General features: G+C 36.3%; 1 protein-coding gene across 1 annotated transcript in view; it reads right to left on the bottom strand.

Moving 5' to 3' along the window:
* Positions 1 to 9,021: 9,021 nt before the first annotated feature.
* The window catches only part of LOC145248660 (folate receptor gamma-like), a 28,300-nt gene continuing 24,107 nt past the window's right edge, over positions 9,022 to 13,214 (bottom strand). Inside the window, exon 5 of the mRNA XM_080110328.1 lies at positions 9,022 to 10,279. Within this exon, the coding sequence (XP_079966454.1) occupies positions 10,008 to 10,279 (272 nt within the window). The 3' untranslated portion in view covers positions 9,022 to 10,007. The remainder of the gene's footprint in view (positions 10,280 to 13,214) is intronic.

Genomic DNA, 13,214 nt, shown 5'->3' with positions numbered 1-13,214 from the left:
CGCCATTCTTCAAAACTGCTTACTTATATAAGACTCACCTTGGACAAAATATTAAGATTTTTTTTTTTGTTAATATATTTTTTCTAACATATTTTCGTTTCCTTTTGTAAAGTAACTTTATTTAAATATACTTTATTTACATATACTTTATTTAAAACTGCGCAGTCTATTATGATCGACGCCGATTTAAAAAAAAAATTATTTTTGTAGTTAACAATATTTTACGTTTATTTTTTTCACCCCCCCCCCCATAATAAAAATATATAAAAATACGTAAACTTTCTTTATCAATTGATTTTGTGTTTTTTAATCGCATAAAAAATATCTAAACAATTTGACAAAACGTAAACATAGTCATTTGAAAAAGATATGCGATTAAAAAAGACAAACTCCAATGATATAGAAAGTTTACGTATTTTTATATATTTTTATTTTAAAGGAGGTGAAAAAATAAACCTAAATTATAGTTAACTATAAAAAATATTTTTTAAATCGGCCACGGTCGTAATAGACTGCGCAGGTTTAAATAAAGTATATTTAAATGTAGTATATTAAATTATACTACATTTAAAATATACTACATTTAAAAAGAGAAACGTAACTATATTTGAAAAAAAACGTAAATATGTTAGAAAAAATATATCAACAAAAAAACTTCAAGGTTGTGAGTTCCATATAGAAATCTTGATTTAATTTGAATAAAATAAAATACGCATCAAGTGCGCTTGAAAGCCAAATCACAACGCGGCTCTTTACAAACAGACTTTTCTGTCTCCAACTTTACAACATAGCAAGAAAGAAGAAAAGAAAAAGAAAGAAAACAACATACTGAGGATGGAGTATACCTTTGAAATATATTTATGTTATAAATTTCAAACAAGTAAAATATTTGTTTATTTTCCTCATATTACGTTGTGATTTGGCTTTCAAGGATGGAATACTGTTGCCACATATGGGCAGGGGCTGCTAGAAAGAACTTGTCCTGCCTTGGTAGAGTTCAAAATAGACTTCGTAGCCTCGTAGGAGATGTCCTTTTCTCTTCCCTGCAAACTCTATCTCACAGAAGAGATGTTGCGAGTTTGTCTCTGATGTGTCTTTATTTTCATGGAAAGTGTTCGACTATAGTCCCTCCTCGCCAAACTTTCACAAGAAACACTCGTCTAGCTGAAAACACTATCAATAATTCCTCCCACTCTTTATCTGTGCCTAAACCTAAACATAGATTCCATGAACAAAGTTTATTTCTTAGAACTGCACGCCTGTGGAATTGTCTTCCGCTTTCCTGCTTTCCGGCTGACTACAATATGGTTGTGTTCAAGTCTAACGTAAATAATTTCTTGATGAGCCGTTCCATATAAGTTATCAAATTTATCGAATTTTCATTACTAATGATTATTATATTGTCCAATTTCTACTGTACACTCTTTAACCCTTATCGTTGAGTGGCCTCTTGGCCTTCATAATGTGGTGATACCTGTGTAAAAAAAGCGCACTTGATACGTATTTTATTCAAATTAAATCATGAAACTCACACCCTTGACGTTATTCTCGCGTTGCCTAAACACAGTTCTAACATTTCAAAATACAACCGATGAGATACAACGCGCGGCTCTTTACAAACAGACTTTTCTTTCTTGTTTAAGAAAATGGTTTCCTATCTTTGCAGGCAACTCGCAGTATGAACCTGTATAATTTTTTTTTCGACCAAACTATTTATAATGATTTACAAAACTTTCATATGAATTTAAAAAATCAGATTACAGTAAGCATTATACTTACTGCCTTTTATTTGGCTGTATTTTTCTCCTGTCGGAAATAATTTTATTGGCGTGTAGGCTAATGCTTTCAGTTGTTAGGGATTTTTTAAAATTTTTACTTCAGTATAAAGTTACATATATCAAAGACATGGGGCTACTAACATCTAATCTCTATATAAGATACATAGATATCCGAGTGTTCAACTCAAGATCTTCTTCACCTCTTAAACCTCTTGAGTTAGTAAAGAAACCAAAAATGTCCTCTTCCTAATTGATCATTTAACGATCTTATAATATAAGGGTCATTCCAAAAGTAAAGCCTCCTATTTTTTTTAACTCAGAGTGTTGAAGAGTTACAAAGACGGGAGTTACACCATTAAAACGAGCGACCTTATTTTTCTACATAGCCACCACTTTTCTCAATGCACTTTTGTCGGCAATGAGCACAAGCCTTGATGCTCCAGTCGTAAAAGTCAGTGCTTGCCGAGAAAGTCCATTTTTAATTCCTGCGGTTATTATTATTGGCTCACATGGAGCTTTCACACAAGTCAACAAACGATCTCACTGGAAACCTGTGGTGTTCTCTGGAAGCTGAGTGACAACAAGTCTCCCCATACGTCCAGCTCTCTCCACCTCTTACGATAGCATTTGCAAATGAATTTGCATCATCGCAACAGCCTCTTACCATTGATTTCTCGCTGGTAGTGGCCATTGGTGTATACTGGAATTTGAGTGGCACTAAGCTTCCCCATGATCCCAGTTCTCTTCGCGCTTGTTCAGTGGAGGTCTGGCCAGCGCTCTCTCCTCGGTCTTTCCATCCTCCTTGACCCTTTTCAGCTCTTTGGTGTTACTTTTCTATTGGGGGGCGGTGATGAGACAGTGGGGGGATGCATGATGGTGGTGTAGAACTTGTTGATATGCAGCTTCGGCTTTCTTCATTCCCTGTAACGCTTCTTTGTTATATTGTCTTGTGTTATTCCCCACATTCTAGGGTTTTCCTTAATATTTCAGCCGTTTTCCTTATCGTTAGTCGTTGTATTTTTGCAGTTATTCCTTTGATTCCAATTTCTGCCATTCTTTTTTCGAAGTTTTTCGGAATTGTTCCTAGTGCTCCTACTATTATCGGTACTATTTTGATTTTCTTCATCATCCAAATCCCTTTTAACTCTCTGGCTAGTTCTGTGTATTTGCTTCGTTTCTCCTTTTCTTTCATACTCACCCTGTGGTCAGCTGGGACAGTAAAGTCTACAATTTGACAGGATTTTTCTTCTTGCTTGGATTGGTTTGTCCATTTGTATGTCCATGTCTCATAGGATTTCAAAATGCTGCCGTTTGCACAATTCCCAGTGCACCGCCATCCGCACTTGGCCATGCCTGTTTTTGTATTCCTTTTGGACCAGTTTGCTGCATTCACTTACTATATGGTTTATCGTTTCGTCTCTTTGTCCACAGAGTCTACATTTGCTGTTTCCTTGTGTTTTATCGATGCTTGCTTTGATATGGTTGGTTCTTATCGAGTTATTTTGTGCTGCAGTTATTAGAGATTCAGTTTCTCGGTTTATATGTCCTTTTCGCATCCATGTCCAGGTGTTTTCTTCTTCTTCTTCTTCTTCTTCTTCTTCTTCTTCTTCTTCTTATTATTATTATTATTATTGGCTCACATGGAGCTTTCACACAAGTCAACAAACGATCTGATTGGAAACCTATTATTATTATTATTATTATTATTATTATTATTATTATTATTATTATTATGTTGTTGTTGTTGTTGTTGTTGTTGTTGTTGTAGAAGAAATGCTGCCCATGTAATGTGTCCTTCAGAGGTTGAAACAAGTGGAATTCTGATGCTGCCAGGTAAGGACTCTACAGTGGGTGAGACAGCTCTGTCCAGTGGAACTTTGTCACATATTCTGTGGTCTTAAAACTTGTGTGTGGCCTAGCATTGTCATGTTACAAACGAAATGTTTCCCTTTTCTCTGGCCATTACACAGACAATTCGGGTCTTCAATGTTTCAATGTAACGGTCATAGTTGACAGTCAACCCTGGTTAAGAAATCTAGGAGGATGACGCCCAGAAGATAGTGCACATCACTTTGCCTGCAGATGTTTCCGTCTTGAAGTTCTTTGTTGGGGAACATGAATGGTCCCATTCTATCGACTGCTGTTTGAAATCCGGCTCATAGTGGTGACATCACATCTCGTCACCAATGATGATGCATTAAAGGAATTCATCACCTTCATCTTCGTACTGATTCAATAAGTCCTGACGGACATCCTGTTGAGGTCCTTTTGGTCTCGTGTGAGCATTCGTGGAATCCACCGAGCACAAACTGTGCTATATCCTAGGGATGATAACATCGTTTCCAGTGCATTGGCATTCACACTCAACTCTACATGCATTTCATTTATATCCACCGATTAGCGCAGATGACTTGATCGATGCACAGTGTTTTCTTGGCTGAGGGCTGTGCATGGGCAGCTTGCACACGCTTTGTCACTCACATCTCTATCGCCACTCTGAAATCGACGAACCTATCTCCTAACTGTGCTGATATCAACCGCGTCGGGTTTATAAACGTTCAACAGGCGCTGATGAATCTTGATCGCTTCTTTTTTTTTTTTTTCTGCGTGGAGGAATTTAATGACGCACCTCTCCTTCTGGTGCACACGTTCATGACAAAGGTACTTTCTTAGAGTCTCACACCGTCAATATCTGCAACAAAGTGATGAAACTTTCAGGTTATGAATGCATACGTTCAGTCACCATAACGATGCAATTTGCAATTACCTCAGATCCATTCGAGCAGAATAAAAAATAGGAGACATTATGTTTGAACCGACCCTTATATATTTTTCTTGTGATCTCTTGATCTTACCAGATTCCAGAACAATATTAATCTAATCTGGTGGACCATCCAGCTAATAGCTCTTAATTGAGGTGGCATTAATAGGTGTGCCATTCCTCATATGAGCCAGTGTTTTGAGAAGATTTTATTTTAAATTCGAATATGTTATTTTGAATATTTGGCCTGAGTTTACTTGTAAGGTGAAGTATCCTCGTGTCAGGTTGTCCTGACAAACCTTTGTACAGAGAAACCAAAGACACACGAGCATAGCGTCTCTCCTAATCCCAAGTTAGTAATATCAGTCACAACATATAGCTCATTATTAGGATCATAATGTGCGATTGATAAGGCAGATGTTGAAGTATATATAATTTCTTAGAATGTCTTTTGACATTTGGAAGGTTTTGAATTTAAAACCATGTTTAATTAAAGAAGTAGCTAATCTCTATAAGTCCTGAGGTGAAAAATAGTTTTCAATGAGTAGCTAATCTGTATAAGTCCGGACATTAAAAATAGTTTCCGGTGGGTAGCTAACCTGTATAAGTCCTGAGATTAAAAATAGTTTCCGGTGGGTAATTAATCTGTAAAAGTCTTGAACTGTAAGTTTTCAGACAAAGAGTGAGATTTCTTTTCGTGTGGACACAAAAAATATGTGTGAGAATTCTAAAATCTCCAGTATGGTTTATTGGGGAATTCTGATTTCTGATTGGTTGCTAGCAGAGCATCGCTTCATTTGATTGGTCAATTCCTATCGCCAGTGTCTCTAAACAGAACCTTCCAATTTTCCTTAATCATACCTTCGTTTATTATATCAAAAATATTGCAACAGAAGGTCAGCCCTATTTCGCATCTTTCTTGAATAATTTATTTAGAGGAAATCTTTGTTTTTATGCTATAGAGAAACTTGCTGTACTGATTTACACATCACAAAAGGGGTTTGTTGCCGCTTGAACCCGTATTTGTGACGGTTCCGGTTTTCTATTTTTATTTATACTCACTAGGAGTTCTCACACAGATTATCAACAGAGATTACTCACTGATAATAACCGGTGGTGTTCCCTGAAGTCTGGACGACAGCAAGTCTTCCCAGATTTTCAGAATGATAACCTAGGCAAATAATTTTGCATTATCACAACATCTGCTTTCCACTGATTTCTCGCTGGCAGCAACCATTGGTCTTCACTGGGATTTGGGTAACAATAAGCCTCCTCAGTCCTAGTCCTCTATGCACTCTTTCAGTGGAGGTCTGATTGGTGCTCTCTCTCTCTCTCTCTCCTCAGTCTTTTCATCCTCCTTGATACTTCACAGCTGTGATATCAGCCGAGACTGATGCTTTTTTTATATTATTTATATTGTTATTATTGTACTCTCTTGGAGTTTTCACACAAGCTATAATCAAACATTTCTCTGTCAACAACCTGTGATGTTCCTGGAGTCTAAGTGACAACAAGTCTCTCCAGATTTCCAGTACTCTCAATCTATTTTGATAACCTTTGCAAATAAATTAGCATTATTACAATAGCCATTTACCATCAGTTTCTCGCTGGCAGTGACCATTGGCCTTTACTGGAATTTGGGTGGCAACAAGTCTCCTCAAGTTCCTAGTTCTCTTCAAACACATCCATTAGAGGTCTGGTTAGTGCTTTCTCTCTCTGTATTGCCATCCTCCTTGACCTTTCACGACTATTTTGTATGGTGCAAGTTGATGCCAACACTACAAATTTTTTGGAGAGGGGTTAGTTTACAATTTTACGGTTTCAGTTTTCTTGATTCCATTTGGTGTTCTTCTATCGTTTTGTTTTACTTCTGTTGCAGTTTCTATATGTCCGGTTAGCGTTTGTAACTCTTGTGGATTAGTTTCTGCACTCGAGGGTTTTCCTTAATATTTCAGTCGTTTTCATTATGGTTGTCTGTTGTGTCTTTTCAGCACTCCACTTATATTATTATTATTATTATTATTATTATTATTATTATTATTATTATTATTATTATTTACTCACTAGGAGTAGTCACACAAGACATCAAAGATTGCTCTTTGAGAGCAACTTGTGGTGTTCCCTGGAGTCTGAGTGACAACAAGTCTCCCCAGATTTTCAGTACTCTCCACCGCTTGATAATCTTTGCAAAAGAATTTGCGTTATTGCAACAGTCACTTACCATTGATTCCTTGTTGGCCATTGTCTTAACTGGGATTTGGGTGGCAATAAGTCTCCTCGAGGTCCCAGTCTTCTTTGCACTCATCCAGCGGAGGTCTGGCTAGTGCTTTATCTCCTCGGTTTTTTTTTACCCTCATTATTTGGTATGGTGTCCATTTATGGTGATACAAAAAAAGAAAAAAGAAAAAAATGGGGGGGGGGTATTTTTCATGATTCTATGTGATGTTCCTTTGTTTTTGTATCTGTAGTCGTTTCCGTGTCGTTTATATGTGGTGTTGGTCTCCACATTCAAGGGTTTTCCTTAATACTTCTGCAGTTTTCATTGTTGAAAATCGTATCTTTTCTGCCATCCCTCGGATTCCAATCTCTCCCAATCTTTTTTCGAAGTTTTTTGGTATCGTTCGTAGCGCTCCTACTATTAGTGGTGTTATCTTTACTTTCTTCTTCATTATTATTATTATTATTATTATTATTATTATTATTATTATTATCATTATTATTATTATTATTATTATTTTACTTACTAGGAGTTTTCATGCAAATCATTATCACTAATTGCTCACTGATAATAACTAATGATGTACCCTGGAGTCTGAGTTACAATAAGTCTCCTCAAATTTCCAGCACGTTCCTCTATTTCAATAACCCTTGCAAATCTCTCTTCCGATTGCCTGCTTTCCAGCTAACTACAATCTGTCTTCAAGTCCAATGTAAACAAGTTCATGATCAACCGTCCCCCAAAGTAATCCAATTTGCAAAATTCCTACTACTTATGTTTACTACACTATAATCGCATTAATTAATGTATACCCATTAACCCTTATCCTCGGTTGGCGTCCGGGCCTTGATAAGTGATGATTCCTGTGTAAAAAAAAATCATTTTGCGTCAGCACAACAGTCGCTTACCATTGATTTATCGCTTCCAATGACTATTGTAATTTCAGTGACAAATGTTCCAGTACTCTCTGCACCTTTCTAGTGCAGTCTGAGTTCTTTATGAGTCATGGGTTGATATCGAATCAATATCTGTCGGGCCTTTTTGGTGACAAAGTACAGTGTTAAAAGACCCGAAATCCGCAATAAACCTAGATATGCTGCATCACTTAAGATGTGAGTCATTACATCTAAGCTATCATCATCATCATCATCATCATCATCATTAGTTTAACATCTAATCTACATACGTTGGGCCACTTTTAGAAATGGACCTTCCAATTTAGCTTATCTCTGGCCAGGTTTTTATGTCCCTCTTCCTCTCAAATCCACCCTTATCATTTCCTCCCATAGTTTCCCTGGGCTTTCTCTGCCAACTAACCTTGTTATCTCAACTGTTCTACATCTACTAACCTAAGAACTCTCACCCATTCTTTCAATGTGGACATACTATCGAAGTCTTCTGATTTTGCACATGTATCCCTATACTGTCCAGATTTAATCTTCTCCTGAGATCATCAGATCTAAGCCTGCTTTTAACATTCACATTTTACAGCTATCATACGATTCTCATATCATTTATCTCCATGCAACACATGTCCTCAACCTTCGCTGTCCACGTTTCACTTCCATACATCATCACAAAGAGTACAAATGCCTGATAGGGTTTTCCCTTGGTCAACAGTGATAAAACTCTGCTAGTTAACAATAACAAAATGTATCTGAACTTACTCCATCTGTAACATAGTGTGGATACTGTTGAATTGTGTAGTGGACTTTCGGTCAGCGTTCAAGTTGTGGATAACTTGACAAAGACTAAAGTTACTTCGCATGAAAGAGGAGAACTATTTATGGCACAATGGGAGATTCCATTGTGCACACATGGGCCAGTCTATTCCTTGGATTGTGATTGGCTGAATCACCTGATTGGATATGCTTGTACATAAATACAAGCCCTCAGTCCAGCTCAATCTGATGTCTGTCTTGTGCATGAGCTGAACCATTGATAAGTGTTGCTGCTATTATTGTTGTTGTTGTGTGTTATTGACTAACACAGTTCTTTTGATTATTCTACAGATACACGGATGTAACACCAGCTCCTCTAAAAGTAGGCAAAAAGGGGGCACTCTGGTTACCAAAAATAATAATTGTCCCAGTATAGAGGGTTTCCCCTCCATTGGCTAGTACAAATTATCTTAAGTGCAGCATCTGCAGAACGGATACTATACTTTGATCCCGGCCCGAAGGCCAAAAAAACAACAGAAAAAAGGCAAGCTTCTTTTCTATTTATTTAAAAAGAAAATACAATTCTTATATATGGGTCGTGGAATTGCATTCATCGGCAAAAGATATAGCTATTTCGCATATTCTTTTAAACATTCATTTGAATTAATTCCCTATTAGATTTTTTTTCGGTTTTCTTATGAGATGATCATCTTTAGCTAAATATTACGTGTAATTATATTCATGCAAATATTTTACATGGTTTATACTTGCGTAATATTTGCGTAAAAAGTTTATAGCAAGCACAAACTTCTTTCTATATATATTTATGTATATATTTGTTTAAAAAATTTTGCCAAACCAAACTCTTCTGTCACTTTTTGATCTACAGACATGAAACTTAATATATAGGGTATTCGAACCCATGCGAAACTTTATATTTGGGTTTTAGCCGGGGAAAATTGGTGCAAAAGTATGAAAATTTTAAAAAAAAAATGGAATTTACCAGATGAAGGTCGAACGACTGCATTATGAATATGCATGCGTAATGTAAGAGTTATTGGTTCATGTTCTAATTTTTAGCCTTGTAGTAAACATGTCTTCATAGGTCAGGCATTAACGTCATAGGAAAAAGTAAATCGTAAGCTAAACGTTTTGGTTTCGATTTTCGGTGGTGGCACACAAGTAATTTTTTTTTAAACTTTTTAAATCATTACTATATATTGCGTCCAATATAATATAATAAATACAAAATCTGCATTAATCAAGATATATTTAAGCGTATTTTACCACCGGGCAATGCCGGACGGCCTGCCAGTAGACGATTATTATTATTATTATTATTATTATTATTATTATTATTATTATTATTTTTAGGCGATCATAATAATTTCAACTTTAAATGCTGTCGTCTTAATTCTGGCTGAAATTTTTTTTTATACATTTTTTGAACGATAATTAAGCTAGGTGTGGGACTACGTTTATCATTAAACTAGTAAAAATAAAAGATCAATAAAAAAGCAGTTGATTTATTTAGTGAACATTTTTTTTTACCCGCCTTTTCGAAAAGTGATGTTCGTTTTCAATTCGCTTTACAATAAAATTACGGTGATGAGGAACACGACGGATATGATGGTATTTGAGTTTGTTAATGAAGAACTAGCTGAAAGCATTTGCATGGCTTTCATTCTGGCAATTTCGTCATTTGGGTTGGTGGTTCCATTGAACCAAATCTTCATGCAGGGTTCCGTGTCTGCGACTACTTTCCAAGAATAATTCCATACTTGCTCACAGAAGTTTGTGGCGTTTCCAAACATTTTATTAAATGTTTTGTGGACTGATCCCGTTGGACAAACATTAGTACCTGAAAAAAAGTATATAAAAATGTTATTTATTTATTTAGTGTATATATATATATATATATATATATATATATATATATATATATATATATATATATATGATTTTCCACAGCCGAACCAATATCGTAGCCCACAAGAGCCAAGAAAGCCAACAAACCGGAAGTCCAAGACTCGAGTCTTGGACTTCCGGTTTGTTGGCTTTCTTGACTCTTGTGGGCTGCGACATTGGTTTGGCTGTGGAAAATCATTATATATATATTCTGTCATACTTTCTGAACACAAACACACATATATATATATACTAGCAGTTCAGCCCGGCTTTGCTCGGGCCCTATGTACTTGCCTTACGTGTAAATACACTTAACCGATTAAAAAGCTTGCCCTATCTGTGAATACACTTTATGTAAAATTTCAAATGTTTAGACCAGAAATTGTCTGAGTAATTTGGTAGCGATCGCAGAGTTAAAATTTTTTTAAACTTTGACCCCTATTTTTACCCCTTAACATTTATTTTTTTGGGCTCAAATCAAGTTATTAAGTTAGATCCATGTCCAAGGAACCTATCTCTAAAATTTCAAGTGTTTAGACCAAAAATTGATGGTGGAGTTTGGTAGAGTTCTCAAATGTCAAATCGTTCAACTTTGACCCCTTGACTGGCAAACATCTGTTCGAAAACATTACAAAGATTTTTCCCAATCTCAGTACCCCTTATGGCAAATCTCAAGTCTCTAGACCGAAAATTGACAGTGATTTGGTAGGGAAATACACACACACACACACACACACAAACACAGACATTTTCACTTATATATATACTAGCATTTCAGCCCGGCATTGCCCGGGTGTTTGGAGGTGTATGTTGAGCAAAAAAAATAAAAAAGTGGTAGTAGGAAGGCAGGCTCGAACCCATACCACGAAGTAGGATAAGAACAGGGGAAACAACCTGACGCCTTTGCTGTCAAACCACCATTAAACTGGAAGTGGCGTAGGTTTAAATTAAGGCTAGACAATCGAAAGGAGGGGATGTATATCAAATTTCGAGTCTGTAGACTGAAAATTGATAGTTATTGCGTAGGAAAATGTTTAAAGACACACAGACATGTTCACTTTTATAGATATATAGATACTAGCATGGGTGCCTGGCGTTGCCCGGGTGTTTGGAGGTGTGTGTTAAGCAAAAAAAAAAAAAAAGTGGTAATAGGAAGGCAAGCTAGAACCCGTACCGTGAAGGAGATAAAGAATGGGGGAAAAACGTGATACTTTGCTGTTACGACCACCATCAAACCGGAAGTGACATAGGTTTAAATTAAGGCTAGACAATCGAAAAGAGGGCATGACTTTCGAAAATATCGGCGAATAAAAGCGACACTTCCCTGTAGAAAAGTGCCCAGTTGAGGGTGAAGAAATTAATGTTTTTAATCAATTTTTCGATATTTGTCGTCTGAAGGGTCGAGCTTCAAAACGATACTGATCTTGTGAAAATCCGTCGCCTCTGTCAAAAGTTTTAGGCAGGCATGCAAACATACATACATTTATATATTGGTAGCTCAAATTTTCGACCCAAACCAATTAAAAAGCTTGCCCTATCTCTGAATACATTTTATGTAAAATTTCAAATGTTTAGACCAGAAATTGTCTGAGTAATTTGGTAGAGACCGCAGGGGTCAATTTTTTTTTAACTTTGACCCCTATTATGACCCCTTAACATTTATTGTTTTGGGCTCAAATCAAGTTATTAAGTTAGATCCATGTCCAAGAAACCTATATCAAAAATTTCAAGTGTTTAGACCCAAAATTGTTGGAGGAGTTTGGTAGAGATCTCAAAGGTCAAATCGTTGAACATTGACCCCTTAACAGCCAAATTTATGGCGAAAACCGATCACAAAGATTTTCCCAAATCTCAGTACCCTGTATATCAAATTTGGAGTCTATAGACTTAAAAAAAAAAAAATTGACGGAAGAGTTTGGTAGATACCATTCCTCAGACAGACAAGGTCATATATATATATATATATATATATATATATATATATATAATGTTTTTGATTAGTTTCCAGACTTTTTTGTACAAGCATTTAAAATTGTCATAAACTTTTGAAAATTTAGTGTCTTATTGCTATACATCATATGAGATGACTGACCAGTTTTTGTGATTTCAGGTTCAAATGATCAACTACATAAGGTATTGGAATACACCCTACTAAAGCCTGGTTATCATAGCTGATGAATTTCAAAAATGCAATCTGAACGTGAGAACACTTTAGAAGAACAGTATGGAATAAAATGTTGTTTCAAACTTGGAAAAATTGCCATAGGAACGTATGGAATGCTTCAGACTGCTTTTGGATTATCTTGCATGAATCGAGCATCAGTTTTTGAGTGGCATAAGAGATTCAAGGAAGTCAGGAAGTCTGTGAGGGATGATGAGAGATCTGACAGGAGTAAGGAAGTCAGAACACCAGATTTGATTGGCCAAATAAAGAATTTAATGGATAAGGACGGTCGTGTATGTATAGAGACAATAAATGCACAGTTTGATGTCAATGTGGGTACTATACATACAATTATTTGTGAGGAACTGGGGATACGGAAGATTTGCACAAATGCTCCAGTCCACAATTCCATTCTTGTCAAAGACTATTTTGACCAAGATGGCATCAAGACAGTTTCTCGCCCTCCCTATTGCCCAAACCTTGCTCCCTGTGCTTTTTGGTTTTTTCCCCTAAGCTCAAAGAAAGCCTTAGAGGCTGTCGTCATGAGACAATTGAGGAGATCAAAGAGGGTCATCGACATGCTTACACAAAAGGACTTCTGTGGGGCCTTCCAAAACTTGTTGGAAGGGTACAACAATTGTATTGCAGCCGGAGGAGATTACTTCAGAAAGGGACTAGAGTTTCATGTGTGTACTATCAAAAGTGCCCACATGAAAAAAGTCTG

Source organism: Euprymna scolopes, chromosome 27, assembly GCF_053919585.1.
Source record: "Euprymna scolopes isolate OS-2025 chromosome 27, ASM5391958v1, whole genome shotgun sequence".
NCBI lineage: Eukaryota > Metazoa > Mollusca > Cephalopoda > Sepiida > Sepiolidae > Euprymna > Euprymna scolopes.
Note: the sequence above shows the minus strand (reverse complement) of the source record. Positions and strands in the feature narration are given on the sequence as shown.